The 18,690-nt window shown below is 37.7% G+C and overlaps 2 protein-coding genes across 2 annotated transcripts in view; one reads left to right on the top strand and one right to left on the bottom strand.

The window, feature by feature from the left end:
* Lrrc17 (leucine rich repeat containing 17) overlaps positions 1-4,316 on the bottom strand; it is a 31,195-nt gene extending 26,879 nt beyond the window's left edge. The window contains exon 1 of the mRNA XM_046464205.2: positions 4,039-4,316. The gene's annotated coding sequence lies outside the window, so the exon portion shown is untranslated. The remainder of the gene's footprint in view (positions 1-4,038) is intronic.
* Positions 1-18,690, top strand: part of Fbxl13 (F-box and leucine rich repeat protein 13) — a 210,281-nt gene that overhangs the window by 106,743 nt on the left and 84,848 nt on the right. Inside the window, exon 12 of the mRNA XM_046464167.2 lies at positions 3,969-4,098. Coding sequence (XP_046320123.1) covers positions 3,969-4,098 — 130 coding nt within the window. The remainder of the gene's footprint in view (positions 1-3,968; positions 4,099-18,690) is intronic.

Here is an 18,690-nt window from a genome sequence, read left to right as displayed (position 1 = left end):
GTCCCACCTCCTGTTTTTCTTCCCTACAATCTGCCCTACTTTGTGCCCCAAGAAGGATCATACTAGAACACTCTTCTTATTGTGTCTACAACCTTCCTTAACTATCTCTTAACATTATCCAGTCAAACGAACCTGCCTAAGTTTTCCAAGAGAAGCCCTTAATTCTGGCCCTCTGCTTGCCTTCTCTATAGCTGGAAAACCTTTCTGCTTCTCTTTGCTAATCCTTAGCCTCAAGTCATGCCATCTGCCCGAAGTGCAGTGTTTTCTCCTCTCTCTACATTCTAATAGCCACATTCATTCACTTATTCATCACATATTAACTATGTACATATGGTTGGTAGTACAGTCATTATGATCTGTGTTCTCTGCACTCCCCATTCACCTTTTTTTTTCTTTCACTGAGTCTGCCATGCTGACCTCTAACTCCTGGGCTCAGGTAATCCTCCCACTTCAGCCTCCCAAGTAACTGGGACTATTGGCATGGACCACCATGGTTTGCTTGATCTTTGTCCCTTAATATGCTGTAGTGGAGTGGTGTCTAATTATTTTTCATATAGATGAATCGATCCTTTCTTTGGCTTGAAACTTATTGTCAGGGGTTATCATTTTTACATACCATTTCTTATTGTCAGGGATTATATAGAGTACCCATGAAAGTGGGGCAGACAGAGTAAGCCCTTGTCCTGTCTGAACAACCTCAAGTTCACCCTGTAAGAAAGAGTCTGTATCACTCTACTTAGATTTTCTGCAAAATTCTATTTCTTGAACCTGCCTCTGTGAAACTAAAGAGCCTAACACTCCACTCTAAAGAATCCACATGCAAATTATCTCTTTTACAAACTTGGTCTTGTCTTAGTGATTTTTAAGAGAACTTTTCATTAAAATACATAATTTTACATTCCTCAGGTATTAAAGATTTAAAGTCAAAACACTTCAATTCTTCATAGGAAACAAAGCCAGAAGAAAGGAGGAAAAAAATAATCTCTGTAGTTTCTACAAGAATTGTAGTTTATTACATATAGTTGTAGCAGAAAAATAAATAAACCACAAAGAGAAAACCCATCCCCCAATATGAAAAACTTAAGTTATTGAATAATTAGGAAAAGATTTAAAAAGATTGGAAACACTATGCCTCAAAACGGAGTTAGAGTTGTCAGATAGTCTCTGTGCTGGGAAAAATGTTGAACCAGACCTTACTCATGTAGGAGACATATTTCTTTGCCAAAATCCTTAATAAAAAGTATCACTATTGCATAAAATTTGCCAAGTGTGATTTCACTATTAACTGATATTTTTCCCATCTCCAGCAGCTTTAAGTATGCCACATGTAAATCCCTTGACAGCTGTATAGGGCCATTCTAGATTCCTGTACTTTGCTTGCACACTCAGGGTGGTTTTCATGAGGTTCCATTTTGAAGACAGCCATCCAAAGCCATTCAGCCTAGGAACTTATTTAGGAACTTATCTTTTTTCTAAACTGGAGATTTTCAACCTGGGGTCAGTGCACCCCCCACCCACAGAGGATCAGGGATGAAATTTACAGGGTCCATGTATTTTGAAGGGGGGTGGGGAATTCTCTCTTATTTTCATTAATCTCAAACTGAAATGTAGATTAAAAAAATCAGAGTAGTATTAGCAGCTCTTGGGACATTTTCCCCCACATAAATGTAATACAGAAGAAAGGAGGAAAAAATACACTCTTCTCATGTTATAGTTGTTACACATATTTTGAAATACCACTGACACTCATCACTACTTCACAATCATAGTAGTTATTAGAACTACCACTAGCTCTTGTTATTTAATTTATTAATAAAGAAGCACATATATTACTGTTCTACCCATTTGGTTTTAAAAATGTTTTGATAATTAGATATTTCAATATAATTGGCTGCTTTTTAATCTTATGTATTTTGTTTTATGAATTAAACAACATTATACTAAGAAAGAATCTTAGACCTCACTAGACTGCCAATGGTGTCTATAACAACAACAACAACAACAACAACAACAAAAGCCCCTTCAATTCTCATTTTTCTTACTTGTTAACTAATGACATGGATTTAAGTAAATAGAAAAATAGGCTTGGGCCAAGGTGTAGACTCAATGTGACATCCCCTAAACTGTTGAAATCATCTATAAGCACCACTCTTGTCAGATAAGTATCTATGCCATTAAATGGAAGAAACAGTACAAACTCCATAAAAACTTACTATGTGGTTTTATTTGGGGGTAGTAGTAGCAGTCATAACAATGCATATATTCTCAAAGCTTCTACAATGTCCCCACTGGTTTTAATTGTCAAAATCACCCTCAAGCTACTACTATTACATTTGTGTTCTCATTTAATTGCATACTTCTAAAGGCAAAGAGAGGATGGGATTACGTTCTGTGTTACTGAGGGTGAGTAAAGCTTGTGGCCCCACAGTTGGTTAGGATAAAAAAAAAATTAGAGATGAAATTCTTATCACTACTTAGCAGACAGGGAAACAATCTCTGAGAGTTCAGTTGCAGAAAGTATCAGGGCTAGGACTGGAATCTGGTTTGGTCACATTCCACAATCTGGTATATTTTCCGTTGTGTGGCGCTGTCTACCTCACTACTCTTTTCTCCAAATCAGAGATCTGCAGGGTTGTTAGAAGTGACAAACCCCACCCCTATGTTCTTGACTTAGTTGAATCACAGAGTTGAAGGGAGAAGAAGAGAAAGTGGACTTTGGCCTCACTTTTAGTCCACTGGGGGCGGGCCCTTGGGGAGAGGGGTGAGTCTGCAGAGGGTAGCACTGTCTCAGTCTGGGCTTCCCTCTCTCCCTGGCGGAATCTCCTGTATACAACCATTCCTGGAGAAAAAAATTATGAATCAAATAATTCTCTGTAGAATAGGAATCATTATAATATATAGATGTGTTTTTCAGATTTTAGAATTCTGATTAATAAATGGTCCATACTTTTATATCTTGTTTTCCATTTGGGGGAAGTAGATTTTATTAAATTAATTTGTAAGCTTTTAAGGGGCAGAGAGGCATTTTTCTCCCCACTTTCACATTTGCTGCTAAACTGTTGCAGATCATAAACCAAGAGCAAGTTGTTAATTCCATTACAAAAGCAGGCAGTAGTGGGAGTTCTTGCACTTCTAAAATACACAGAGTGTCCTCAAAATGTGAGCCCTTACACAGTAGTATAAGCTCATCCTAATTACTCTCCTTTTTTTCTGGAAGCTCTCATTTTGGTCAATGGGGTAATGCCATGTTTCATTTGCTTCAACTCTGTAAGATTGAGAGACTCTGATACAGTTTTTATCTTTTTCATGTATTGCCCACTCATTTGCAAGCTGTTCTTCTTAACCTATGTTTCAGTTCTGTGTAGCAATGTCTTTTTTTTACAATTTTTAACCGTAATAATAAAACTGTTACTTATAAAAGCATGCATACTTAAGTCTATGTCTATATTTTTCAAACCAATAACTTATCAGATCCATTTAAAGAGACTCTTATGTTCTGTTTTGCCTTCTTTCCCAAATCCTCACTCTCACAGAACAGTTCGAAGTTTGTCTTTGTAGACATTTTTTCGTATTATTTTGTTGCTCCAAAGCTAAAACCTAAAAACAACAATAAAGCAAACCCTCACTTTTGGTTTCAAAAACAAACTAACTTCCAAACAATATGAATGCAATCCCCCTCCCCCACATTGCCCAAAAAAGCTTTATCCCAGTCAACTTTCTTAAAAATCTAGCCAAATATTTTTTTATTCAGTTCATTTAAAATGTAATTATGCATTATTTGCTATAAAGGTCTCCTTTAATTATAAGAAGAGAGTGAACTATAGAGTTAAACTGTTGAACCATCTGCAAGGAGAAAAAATTAATCTACAGTTTTAGTTCTCTTTGTCATAGTGGCTTAAGAAAGATGTGAGAGAGCAGCTGAAGTATAATTCTTTTCCTTCCTCTCTTTTCTCACTCTGTCTTTTCAGACACTTCCACAACTTACAGAATCTTAGTTTGGCTTATTGCCGAAAGTTCACGGACAAAGGTTTACAGTACCTGAATTTAGGGAATGGATGCCACAAGCTCATCTATCTGGACCTTTCCGGCTGCACCCAGGTTTGTCTTTTAGTCTTCTCTTTCCAGCAGCAGGCGACGTCCTCTGGAGCACAGGCTGCATCCAGCTCTCATGTTATACTAATGCTGTGCACGGTCCGCAGCACACTCTTCAGAGGTTTTAAATTACATGGCCACAGCTGCTTAAATTTTCCCCAGGATCACTACTATAGGCTCTTGGCTTCCTTCCACTAGAGTGTCACATCGACAAACAGGCAAAGCTCATTGGATGATGAAACAGACCACTTCTGTGGAGATACTCTGAACACAATTCTAAGACCAGAGTCCAAATCTTGAAAACTTAAAGTTGCTACTCAGATACAAACAAAGGAAAACCTTTGGGTGAGAATTTGCACAGAATTCCTGAAAAGCTAATAAACTCCAACAGTTTTTTATTTGTTTGTTTGGTGGGGGGTGGGGGGGTAAAATCCCACAGGGGATGCATGTGAGGAAGGAAATGTAACAATTGCAATTTTGAAAATTGCATTACATTCTTGGGTTCTACGTGGAAAAATATTTTAAGTTTGAGGAAACAGGGTTAGGAATGTTGGGCAGAAAGTAGGGTAAAGTTGTGGAGAACGGACCACGTGCTCTGGAAATAGTTAATGCATCATTGTTAGTTTCTTCTGCTCTAATTTTGATAGATCTAAGCCATAATTTTTTAACTTATTTTCTCCCTGTGTGTTTTCTTGGTATTGGTATCATAGTCTGTTTCTTATTCCATATGAACAACATAATAGCACAGGTAAGAACTAGCTGAGATATTGATGTCTACCATTTATTGAGTTGTTACTATATGTCAGGCACTGGGTTGAGTGCTATACAGATAAGATTTCCTCCTCGTAGAATGTGGCGAAGTTTGTATTTATTATTTCTACTTATAAATGGAGTGGTTGACTAACCTAAGGTTGCACAGCTGGTGAAAGCTCACGACACTGGTACAATTACAAACAACTTTGGTGGATACCAAGCAGGCAGACCATGGTTTCTTGATATATTGGATATAGGGGAAAGGAGGGGATGATATTAAACTAGTATTAAGAATGTCTAGATTAATTTTCTCTAAAACTTGTCCACTGATGTGTAGCTTGCTAAGTGTCAACATAGACCACACTTGACTACCAGCTTGGCTGAATTTGAGACAGTCTTCTTTCTGACCTCCTTTTTCTTAGAGCATTCCCTTTAGAAAACTTGAAATTGTAAGAATTTGAAAGAATGACATTCTTTCTCTGCCTGTTTTGAGATGTAAATCTTTTTTACAAGCAAGAAACATCTTGCTTTTAAAAAAGCAAGGACTTGGGAGCACTCCCTTTGATAGATAATCATCAAAGAAGATAGTACCCTATCTTCCAGTTTCTGTGGGAGGATAGAAGCCTAACTTTGCTGGGCACGAGTTAGCAAACACAGATGGCCTATTCATAGAGGAAAATATTTGCAAATTCAGAGATAAGGTAATGTGCTTGACAAATTCCATTAAGCAACCTCCCTTCAACCATAATTCCTCTGGTGCTTTTATACTAGCTTACTCCAATGCTGAAGACCCTTCCTACAGTATAAATTGCTTCCTTTTTTATCTCCATTCCCACAAGCTTATTGAAGCAGCAGCAGCAGCAGCAGCAACAACAACAACAACAACACACACACATACACACCCTAGGGATAAATAGTTTTAGACACATAAAATTCTCAAAGGTTTCCTGTCTGTTATCCATTACCCAAATATGCATGCAAAACATACATCAAAACGTACATAGTTTACCTTTACATTTTGAGCCAATATTTACAATTTTGGAGTTTCTCTCTCTCTCTCTCTCTCTCTCTCTCTCTCTCTTTCAATCTCTCTCTTTCTCTTTCTCACACACACACACACACACACACACACACAGGACTTTTTAAAAGGAAAAACTAGCTGAATTGGGCCTGCACCCCATGTGACAGCAACAGGCTGGAGCTGAGTCAGCCTCACCCTCGTGAAGTAGACCTTGATCTCTTTAGAGTGCACCCCTCTCATCTGCTCAGCAAAATCCATGCATGCATTTATATCTATAATGTAACTGCTTAATTCATTGCCTGCCTGAATTCGTCAGTATTTAAGTTTGGTCTAAATGTGTAAAGAGGAGAATTCTTTTCCTAGTTGTGCCTTAATTTTGTATCATTGCACAAAACAATGTTAATTTCTTTCATTTACCACGTTTCCATTTTCGTTTGTTTAATTCAGTAGAAATTTCACTCATGGTGTCAAGCACTGTTTTAGGCACTGGGAATTGAGCCATATGAGCCCAATTAGACCCACTGGAAATCAGAAATGAGCTTGTTATGAACCACACAGATCATAGTAACAGCCATTGCTATTGCTTCACAAAGGACCTGTGAAGCTTGTAGGTTACTGCTGCTGAGGAACTTCTCAAGTCCTGAGAGGAGGCTCCAGCACCCACCTCCCCAATTCTGAGCTCAAAGATTTTGATGATTTGCAGATTTTTAAGGCTTTCCCCTCTAAGTTAGAGGTTCTATCTTGGAAACTAAAATCTACTTTCTAAGTTTGGAGTTTTGTACTTGCAAGTCATGTGTTAATATAGCTAGCCAAAGAGAAAGGCCCTAATAAGAAAATGACTTGAGAAGAGAAGCTTTGGCTGGTGTTTGTTGAGTGCCTGCTGTATGCTGGGCACAGTGATGGGTAAAACAGCATTACTGTCCTTTAGGAGTTCAGGATTAACATAAAATATGCCAAGGATGAAACTTTAATATAGTCATTGCTGCCCTGAAAAAGGAAAAAATTATTTATACAATATTGTGAAAGAATTGTTACCAGACTTGTTGGAAAAAATAATAGATGATGGAGAGCTGCAAGGAAAAGTGAAAATCAATGACATATGTTTTAGAAATATTCTTCACTCTTTGGGAATTATGAACACTCCAGGTACATGAAGCAATGTCACTGATTTCTAACGAATGCCAGCATTTATGCATTCACCTGCATACTGTCATCCCTTGTGAGGTTGAGATAAGCTTCTCTTCACTTTCTTTTGCTTCAAAAACTCTCCCCTGTACTTGACCTCAAAGCAGGGGAAGGCCCCTTTGTCATTAATCCTGGCAAACTTCTAGTCTTACACTAGTCACCTTGAATTATCTTTTCTTTCAGAGCTGGAGTGCTCTGAAAGAAATTTTCTTTATAGTGTTTTTTCAGAAGAAGGAGGAAAATGAGATTTATTTTATTAAAAAAGACTGATTTAAAAAATAAATTAGTTGAACAAATTTAATTCATTTCCTTTTATATTTATCATTCCTTCAGTATTTTAGTTTTAAAATACTAGCTTATGACAAAAAAAGTTTTAATAACATATTTAAACACAACTTGGAAAGCACTTTTAGAGACACAAATGATTTTATCATATAAAGAAAGTACCCTGTCCCTGTGCGCCTTAGTTATCTATGGCCTGGGAGACATTTGGCAACAGTGAGTTCATTGATTTTGATCTCTACTTGAAGGAATGATATGTGGTCTGACTCACGGTAGACATTTGTCAGATGTTTATTGGATACCTCACTTCATGTTTTGCCGCAGTCTGGCTGGGCACAAATGCCGCAGTCTGGCTGGGCACACAATCACGAGCCACCACACAGCTTGTAGATTCAAACAGCAACTCTATTCCCGAACTCACACCAGCCGTCTACAATCACGTTCTGGGGAAATCCACATTCTCGGGAAATCCACGTTCTCTGCCCAAATCCACCTCCACTGGGCTTCTATCTCCAAAATATATTGTCTGAATCCCGTGAGAACTCAAGGGGAACTCAGGCAGCAGGATACACCCTATTCCCAGCAGGAATAATCTTAAACCTTAAACCTGGAACCTAAACTGGGAACGCCCTAAACACGATTATCTTAAAACCGGGAACACCCTAATCTGCCTTGGTCCTTGAGCAAGGTCATCTACATTCAATGTCACTGCAACATGTCAGCAACATGGGGTACGCTGGCAAGGAAATTGTCATACCTACTTGGCTAATGGCTCCCAGCATCCATACCTACTTGGCTAATGGCTCCCAGCAATGTTTAGTTCAATAAGTGAAACTAATGATCATTGTTTGAGATGATAATTTTCCTTCTCATATCATACTTTGCTTCAGGGTGCCACTCCTCTCCCATCCCATATGGTTCTGGGGGGCTGTCATTCATAGCACACTCAGAGCAGCACAGCAGGGTAATCCAGAGCACAGGTTCTGGGTACCTGCATGTTAATCCTAAAATTGCCTTTTATTAATTATGGAAATGATGCAGTATATCCCACTGTGTACCTAAGTTTCCTTATCTATGAATGGAAAAATACTAATACCTACTTCTTAAATGTGTTATGGTAATGAAATGATTTGATATAGTTAAGATGCTTAGAACAGTGACTGGTACATACTAAGTACTTAGTCACCTTAGCTACTATTATTATATTTCTGGTATAATTATGTTTTTCATGGCTACTGGTCATTTGGTCCAGGCCTAGCTGATCATAAATTGTATCCCCAATGGCTGGAATTTGTCCAGGGAGGTTATGTGACCCTAGCAGAGCCATTTAGAATTTTCCAGGTACTTAAAATTGGGGGAATAGATTCTGTGCTCCCTGAAGTTACAGAGCCTGGAGCATGTAAGTTGAAGCTGCTTTGTGGTTCTCTTCCTCAGCAACACGGGAGACAAATTTTATCTGCAGTGGAAGAGAATGAAGCCATCACAAAAAAGCCAGTCTTTGAGGGGCAGATGATGTGTTTGAGGAAAGGTAACAGGTTGTTTAACTGACCTTTTGGTTGGAGGCTCCTTTTTTAAAAAAATTTTTTTCTTAGTTGTAGTTGGACACAATACCTTTATTTTATTTATTTATTTTTATGTGGTGCTGAGGATTATAACCCGGCATCTTGCACAACCCCAGCCCCTGGGGGCTCCTTTTTTTCCCTCTTCTACTTAGTCTAGCTTATGTTGGGTTCCCATTACTGCAACTAAAAGAAATGGATACAACTCTGGCAAGGGTTTCATTCTTATTTGGCTTTCAGTTGGTGTTAAAAAGAATATTTATGGGGTTCAGGTTGTGGCTCAGTGGTAGAACGCCTGCCTAACATATATGAGGCACTGAGTTCAATCTTTAGCACCACATAAAATAAATAAATAAATAAATAAATAAATAAAGTTTAAAAAACCAGTATAGATTTAAAAAAAAAAAGAAGAAGAATATTTCCAGTTGGGCTTTATGGGTCGCCTTGTTCAGGAATAAAACTAAAGTTTAAAAGAGAAAGTCGTGAAGGTTTCTCATGGCTTTTCACATACTCATATTCTATAACCTAAACAAAGTTGTTGTTTTGAACATGTTTGTGACTGGCCACAAAGCAGTCCTTATCACTTCAGAGACTGATTAAATCTGCTTTCTGTTTTTCTGGTGGTTGGGACCTAATAAACAAATAAACTTCTCTAATGAATTTTTAAGTGAGTTTTGCCATACTAAGTTTTCCCAAAATATAACATATAGACAGAAAAATGGACAAAGTACTATGAGCATTCATGTACATGTGTTTTGGTGAACACAGCACATATTTTTGTTGTGGGTACACAGAGACTTCAAATGACTGAATGGTCAGGTGTATGTATGTTCAGCTTTAGTTGATATTGTTAGTTTTCCAAAGTGGTTGTACCAATCCTAGTGACATTTTAATGTTTTAGAAAATAATAGAGATGTGATTTCTGCAGGAAGGCTGATGCTGCAGCTCCTCATGCTTACTCCCCATATTTATCCACATCATTTATTTTCACAGCAACACTATTATTAAAGTGTTTTACAAGAGGGGTAGGAGAACAATTTTCAAACCCAGGCAGAGTGGGTTTCTGTGCTGAGCACTCTTTCTTCCTCAGAATCTAGCAGTAAGGATTTATATCATCTTATATTCTCTTTCACAATAAGTAGTTTCATTACATTTCCCTTTTCAAATATTCTTATAAGACTGCCAGAACCCAATAAGGAGCTCCTATTGGTGACTATTTTCAATAAAAGAAATTTTAAAAAGATAAGTTTAAGACTTTTATGTTTCACTGAGCATAGTGACACAAGAGGCTGAGGTAGGAAGATTGTAAGTTTGAAGCCAGCCTAAATAACTTAGTGAGACCCTAAACAACTCAATGATACTGTGTCTAAAATAAAAAATAAAAAGGACTGGGGATGTACTCAGTGGTAAAGTGCCCCTGGGTTAAATCCCTAATACTATAAATAGTAAATAAAATAAAATAAAAATTTTGTGATTCTTCTGCAGTGTTGTACAGTGGAGAAAAAAATATTCAAGAGAAGAAGTATGACTAGGGATTTCTATTTTATTTCATACTGGATTTCTTTTGTTAATTTTAGAATTTAGGTACCAAGAACACATTTACTCGTATTTCTCAGTTCAGGCATCATCTGTCTCTGCAGGGTGCTGCTCTTGTTTTATTTATTTCCTTCTTTTCCCTCCCCCCATCCAGGCCACTCCTCTGATCTGTTTTATGTATTTCCTAAAATCTCTGTGTATTCTAATATTCTTATACTGTTGTTCTCTGTGTTAGCATTTTAAGTCTCATAAATTATGTTATGCCAAAGTTCTTGTTTCTTACTTCTGACAGTATTACTGAAATTACTTGATTAAGTCATCTCCTCTTCTTTCCAACCTCAAAATCAGAGAGAGCCCTTGGGTTCAGTCCTTGGTTCACTTTCCTTTTCAGGCTACATCTGCTTCTTTGAGAATTTCATCCTATCTTGTATCTTTTTATCACCTACAAAAATAAGCATATATATATATATGTGTGTGTGTAAATGTATATATATATATACACACATGAACATATAAAATCATATACACATATACACTTATATATTTGCATACATATTTATGCCCATATGCATATCTACACACATATTTGTGTATAATTTATGTATATATAAGTTTATTGTATACTTTATAATCTCATATATATGAAAGAAGTCCAACCCAAACTTCTTTCTCAAATTCTGGACTCATACCTTAAAAAAAAAAAAAAAAAGTCTAAAAATAACTCCTTGCTCCACCACAGCCTTTCCCATTTTAGTTAATGGTAGCTGCATCTTTATAATTGCTTAGGCCAAAAATTTTGGTCATCTGTTATATATTGAATTGTGTGTTCCCCCAAAATTTATATGTTGATATCCTAACCACCAGTACCTCAAACACAGGTCACTGCAGATGCAATTAGTTAAGATGAAGTCATCAAGTGTGGACCCATAATCCAATATGATTAGATGTCCTTATAAAAAATAAAAATTAGACAAGGACTCAAGCATACAGTGAGAACATTGTGAACATGAGGACAGTCACCAAGAAGAGAGGCCTAGGAACAAATCCTTTCCTCAGAGCTCTCAGAAGGAGTCAAATCTATGGACACCTTGATCTCAAATCTCAAGCCTCCAAAACTATGAGAGAATGAATTTCTGTTGTTTAAACCCTCCAGTTTGTGGTATTTTCTAATAGCAAATGTCACCCTTTAATCACTTCTTCAACCCCAATTCCTTTCCTTCCAACATCCATTCTGTTAGAAAGTCCAGTTGACTCTTTTTTTTTAAAATATTTTTTAGTTGTAGTTGGACACAGTACCTTTATTTTATTATTTATTTTTATGTGGTGCTGAGGATTGAACCCAGGGCCTCACACATGTTAGGTGAGGGCTCTATTGCTGAGCCACAGCCCCAGCCCTCCAGTTAACTCTTCCAGCAAAATCCATCCAGGATCTGACCACCTCTCAATGTCTCTACAGCCACCACTCCAGTCCAGGTGGCCCTGTATAAGTGTGCTCTCATCACAGTATGTAGAATTATCATTTTGAAACCCAAGTCAATGTCCTTCCTCTGCTCAAATACCTGGCAAGGCTTCCTGTTGACTCAATAAAAGAAAAGCCTTGGAAGGACCTAGAAGGCCCCATGTAATCTGCCTTGTCCTCTAGTTGCCTCTCTGACATCATTTCTCTGACTCTCCTTCTTGCCAACTTTGTTCCAGCCACATTGGCTGTCTTACTGTTCTTTAAAAAAAAGCGGGGGGGGGGGGGAGCTCCCACCTTAAGGGTTTTTTAGTGGCTGTTCTCCCTGCCTGGAATGTTCTTTCTGCAGATATCTGTATGGTTAACTTCCTCTAAGTCTTTCCTCAACTGTTCCCATGAATAAATGAATAAAAAGGCACAGTTAAAATGCTCCAAAGAGATCCACATTAGTTCAATTCAGAGCTTTCTAAAATAAGTTCATGTTTCTCTCAAAATCCCAAAATGGAAAATGTGGGTAGAATTAAGAGTTTTATTGAAGAGAACAAATCTGTTCTATTGTACATGAGAAAGTGCCATTTGGGAGGGTAGTGATTCCTGGTTCTTGTTCCCCACTAACCTCTGCTCTGTTTGTGTAACTCCAAGGAGTCTCCTGCTGCCATTAACTTGGAGTAGCTACTTTCTCTATAGATTCATGTGCATAACAGAGAGTTATGGTACTGTGCAGGAAGCTGGGCGTGGAATAACCACAGACATGCTGGGAAGGACAGCTGTGTCCAAGCCAAATTCAGACTGAAACCCAAATGCTCAGAAAGCTACAATTCTGAACATGGAATGGGAGAAGGAGCCAGATGAAGAGTAAGGCGTTTGGACCAATGTTCAGGTTTGCACATGCAGCTTCTGAATAATTAAAGGGTCAGTAGGAGAGCTTTCCGTGGGTTTTCTGCCTTTGAGGCCTCCCCCCCCCCGCCCCCCGCCGCTTTCTTCATTTCCAGTCTCAATTGTTTTACTAGGTTCTTTTGCCCTCTGCCTAGACATCTCCATACCATCCCTCTCTCCTATTCACTATGCTAACTTGAAATTATCCTTTGAGACTCTGCTCAATCATAACCTTCCCGTCTGGGTTATGACCTAGGCATCCTTTGACTATTGCACATTTAATAAGCAGTCTCTATGTATTCAGTGGTCTGCTGCCCTCCCCAGCGTAAGTGCCTTGCTGGCAGGAATGATACCTCATTTAGCTGCATATCGGTATCCTTAGCACATAATACTGTTCATGTCAAGGTAGGACTGTGATCAATGTTTGATGAATCAATGAGTGAATGAGACTGCAGAGAATTTCAGGGCATGGCTAGCCAGGTGCTTCAGATGGAAGCACAGGAGATCTGTTTGGTAGCTTAGAAGTTGCCCACCTATTCTGGAGCAGGGTGTGATGATCTCTTCTTGTAAAGGGTTGAGTGTAACATTTCTTCAAACTTGAAGAAGAAAAGAGCCTAGAAAACTATGGAATACAAGGTGAAAGTATTTTTCATCAGTTATATTTCAGTTGCTACACAAAAATAAACAACAGACTGCATACCAGAAGTGTTCAAATGATTCTAATACTCAGATGCAATAGTAACAGTTTATCGGTTACACTGTTAAATCTCTCTGGGACCCATGAAACTTAAAGGAAGGTTATGCAAACTGCAAACTGAAAGATTCCAAGGTCATTTCAGTTCGTTCTAGGCTACATGAATTCCAGTGTTCCCTTTCATAGAGGCCGAGCTCATGGAAGGTCTTATTTGTTCACCCCTGGGATTTGTGGTAGAGGCGGGAGAAAGCCACACAGGCATGTCCAGGGACAAGTATACTAGCCAGATTGAATAGAGATTGCATTAGCAAAGTTAGACTGGGAAGGGATTTCCCTTTCTTTCTCTCTCTCACTGTTCTTTCTTTATTCCTCCCTCCTTCTCTCCTTTTTTCTTTCTTCTCATGCATCAGAAGTCAGTGGGATGATGAAAGGAGCCCAAACTGAATTCAGGAGACCTGGAATCTGTTAATCTTACTGTGCCACCGACCAGTTGTGTAACCTTGGACAGTCACTTGTTTTTTTTCTGCCTCACTTCCCTCATCTGCAGCATGGCTAGGCTGGGCTAGATGATCTCTGAGCCTTTTTTTTCAGCTTTAGGATTTTGGTTTCTATATGGTGACCAACCATAACCACAGAAGGAGCAAGATTGGGAGAAAAGAATAATGGATTTTATTTATCAAGGCTAAATTTTGAGTTCTTGTGATATATCTGGGTGTAAATGATAAGAATTACTTGAAAGTAGAAGTCTGGTCCTTGGAATGGAGCTGGGAGTAGAGGTATAGATTTAGGAGTTTATCAATAAAAGTTAATTCTATAGAATAATAAAAGATACTTGTTCAGCTAAACTAGTTTTGAATGAGCAGATTATATATCAAAATGAATTTGTAACATTTAAATTTGAAGTCATAATGCACTTATATTTGATTGATTTCATTTTCCTACATTCTAGGGAATAATAAAGGGAAGGATATTAATATTTGCTGAATCCATAGTGTAAGTACTCTCACCATGGCCTGTTTGAAGTCACCATCTAGAGGTCACTGAACAGGGAGTTGCAGGGAGCTGTGTAGCAGCACACCATTATATAATATTTTCACCATGGAGATACGATAGACATAAATATTCTCAAAAGCACAGATAATGGTAATGTGGCAAGATAAGAGTAATGAGTTTGAGTATGCATTACCTTTGTTTTTAATACAACTTACATAATTTTAAGTTTATATGTTTTAATTTTTATTTTTTTTTAATTTTTTATTGTTGGCTGTTCAAAACATTACATAGTTCTTGATATATCATATTTCACAATTTGATTCAAGTGGGTTATGAGCTCCCATTTTTACCCCATATATCGATTGCAGAATCACATCAGTTACACATCCATTGATTTACATATTGCCATACTAGTGTCTGTTGTATTCTGCTGCCTTTCCTATCCTCTACTATCCCCCCTCCCCTCCCCTCCCCTCCCCTCTTCTCTCTCTGCCCCCTCTACTGACATTCGTTTGTCCCCCTTATATTATTTTTCCCCTTCCCCTCACTTCCTCTTGTATGTACTTTTGTATAACTCTGAGGGTCTCCTTCCATTTCCATGCATTTTCCCTTCTCTCTCCCTTTCCCTCCCACCTCTCATCCCTGTTTAATGTTAATCTTCTTCTCATGCTCTTCGACCCTACTCTGTTTTTAGTTACTCTCCTTATATCAAAGAAGACATTTGGCATTTGTTTTTTAGGGATTGGCTAGCTTCACTTAGCATAATCTGCTCTAATGCCATCCATTTCCCTGTAAATTCTATGATTTTGTCATTTTTTAATGCAGAGTAATACTCCATTGTGTATAAATGCCACATTTTTTTTATCCATTCATCCATTGAAGGGCATCTAGGTTGGTTCCACAGTCTAGCTATTGTGAATTGTGCTGCTATGAACATCGATGTAGCAGTGTCCCTGTAGCATGCTCTTTTTAGGTCTTTAGGGAATAGACCGAGAAGGGGAATAGCTGGGTCAAATGGTGGCTCCATTCCCAGCTTTCCAAGAAATCTCCATACTGCTTTCCAAATTGGCTGCACCAATTTGCAGTCCCACCAGCAATGTACAAGTGTACCCTTTTCCCCACATCCTCGCCAGCACTTGTTGTTGTTTGACTTCATAATGGCTGCCAGTCTAACTGGAGTGAGATGGTATCTTAGGGTGGTTTTGATTTGCATTTCTCTGACTGCTAGAGATGGTGAGCATTTTTTCATGTACTTGTTGATTGATTGTATGTCCTCCTCTGAGAAGTGTCTGTTCAGGTCCTTGGCCCATTTGTTGATTGGGTTGTTTGTTCTCTTATTGTCTAATTTTTTGAGTTCTTTGTATACTCTGGATATTAGGGCTCTATCTGAAGTGTGAGGAGTAAAGATTTGTTCCCAGGATGTAGGCTCTCTATTTACCTCTCTTATTGTATCTTTTGCTGAGAAAAAACTTTTTAGTTTGAGTAAGTCCCATTTGTTGATTCTAGTTATTAACTTTTGTGCTATGGGTGTCCTATTGAGGAATTTGGAGCCCGACACCACAGTATGTAGATCGTAGCCAACTTTTTCTTCTATCAGACGGTGTGTCTCTGATTTGATATCAAGCTCCTTGATCCATTTTGAATTCACTTTTGTGCATGGCGAGAGAAAGGGATTCAGTTTCATTTTGTTGCATATGGATTTCCAGTTTTCCCAGCACCATTTGTTGAAGATGCTATCCTTCCTCCATTGCATGCTTTTAGCCCCTTTATCAAATATAAGGTAGTTGTAGTTTTGTGGGTTGGTTTCTGTGTCCTCTATTCTGTACCATTGGTCCACCCGCCTGTTTTGGTACCAGTACCATGCTGTTTTTGTTACTATTGCTCTGTAGTATAGTTTGAAGTCTGGTATCGCTATACCGCCTGATTCACACTTCCTGCTTAGCATTTTTTTTGCTATTCTGGGTCTTTTATTTTTCCATATGAATTTCATGATTGCTTTCTCTATTTCTACAAGAAATGCCGTTGGGATTTTGATTGGCATTGCATTAAACCTATAGAGAACTTTTGGTAATATCGCCATTTTGATGATGTTAGTTCTGCCTATCCATGAACAGGGTATATTTTTCCATCTTCTAAGATCTTCTTCTATTTCTCTCTTTAGGGTTCTGTAGTTTTCATTGTATAAGTCTTTCACCTCTTTTGTTAGGTTGATTCCCAAGTATTTTATTTTTTTTGAAGATATTGTGAATGGAGTGGTTGTCCTCATTTCCATTTCAGAGGATTTGTCACTGATATACAGGAATGCCTTTCATTTATGCGTGTTGATTTTATATCCTGCCACTTTGCTGAATTCATTTATTAGATCTAATAGTTTCTTTGTAGAGCCTTTTGGGTCTGCTAGGTATAGAATCATGTCATCTGCAAATAGTGATAATTTAAGTTCTTCTTTTCCTATTTTTATGCCTTTAATTTCTTTCGTCTGTCTAATTGCTCTGGCCAGTGTTTCGAGAACTATGTTGAACAGAAGTGGTGAGAGAGGGCATCCCTGTCTTGTTCCAGATTTTAGAGGGAATGCCTTCAATTTTTCTCCATTCAGAATGATGCTAGCCTGAGGCTTAGCATAGATTGCTTTTTATAATATTGAGGTATGTTCCTGTTATCCCTAGTTTTTCTAGAGTTTTGAACATAAAGGGATGCTGTACTTTGTCGAATGCTTTTTCCGCATCTATCGAGATGATCATATGGTTCTTATTTTTAAGTCTATTGATGTGGTGAATAACATTTATTGATTTCCGTATATTGAACCAGCCTTGCATCCCAGGGATGAATCCTACTTGATCATGGTGCACAATTTTTTTGATATGTTTTTGTATCCGAGTGGCCAGAATTTTATTGAGGATTTTTGCATCTAGGTTCATTAGAGATATTGGTCTGTAGTTTTCTTTCTTTGAAGTGTCTTTGTCTGGTTTAGGTATCAGGGTGATGTTGGCCTCGTAGAATGAATTTGGAAGTTCTCCCTCTTTTTCTATTTCCCGAAGTAGCTTGAAAAGTATTGGTATTAGTTCCTCTTTAAAGGTTTTGTAAAACTCTGCTGTATACCCATCCGGTCCTGGGCTTTTCTTAGTTGGTAGTCTTTTGATGGTTTCTTCTATTTCCTCAATTGATATTGGTCTGTTTAGGTTGTCTATATCCTCCTGACTCAATCTGGGCAGATCATATGACTTAAGAAATTTATCTATGCCTTCACTATCTTCTAATTTATTGGAGTATAAGGACTCAAAATAATTTTTGATTATCTTCTGTATTTCTGAAGTGTCTGTTGTGATATTGCCTCTTTCATCCCGTATGTTAGTAATTTGAGTTCTCTCTCTTCTTCTCTTCGCTAGCATGGCTAAGGGTCTGTCGATTTTGTTTTTTTTTTCAAAGAACCAACTTTTAGTTTTGTCAATTTTTTCAATTGTTTCTTTTGTTTCGATTTCATTAATTTCAGCTCTGATTTTAATTATTTCTTGCCTTCTACTTCTTTTGCTGTTATTTTGCTCTTCTTTTTCTAGGATTTTGAGATGAAGTATGAGATCATTTATTTGTTGGTTTTTTCTTTTTTTAAGGAATGAACTCCAAGCAATGAATTTTCCTCTTAGAACTGCTTTCAATGTGTCCCATAGATTCCGATATGTTGTGTCTGTGTTTTCATTAATCTCTAAGAATTTTTTAATTTCTTCCTTGATGTCTTCTATAACCCATTGATCATTCAGTAACCTATTGTTCATTCTCCAAGTGATGTATTCTTTTTCCTTCCTTCTTTTATTGTTGATTTTCAGTTCCATTCCATTATGATCAGATAAGATGCATGGTATTATCTCTACTCCTTTATATTGTCTAAGAGTTTCCCTGTGACATAATATATGATCTATTTTTGAGAAGGATCCATGTGCTGCTGAGAAAAAAGTGTAACTGCTTGATGTTGGGTGGTATATTCTATATATGTCAATTAAGTCTAGGTTATTAATTGTGTTATTGAGTTCTATAGTTTCCTTATTCAACTTTTGTTTGGAAGATCTGTCCAGTGGTGATAGAGGTGTGTTGAAGTCTCCCATGATTATTGTATGGTGGTCTATTAGACTCTTGAACTTGAGAAGAGTTTGTTTGATGAACATAGCTGCACCATTGTTTGGGGCATATATATTTATGATTGTTATGTCTTGTTGGTGTATGGTTCCCTTAAGCAGTATGTAGTGTCCCT

This window comes from Marmota monax, unplaced genomic scaffold, assembly GCF_021218885.2.
Source record: "Marmota monax isolate L192 unplaced genomic scaffold, Marmota_monax_Labrador192_F-V1.1 WCK01_AAM20220418_F8-fsc00065, whole genome shotgun sequence".
Lineage (NCBI taxonomy): Eukaryota > Metazoa > Chordata > Mammalia > Rodentia > Sciuridae > Marmota > Marmota monax.
Note: the sequence above shows the minus strand (reverse complement) of the source record. Positions and strands in the feature narration are given on the sequence as shown.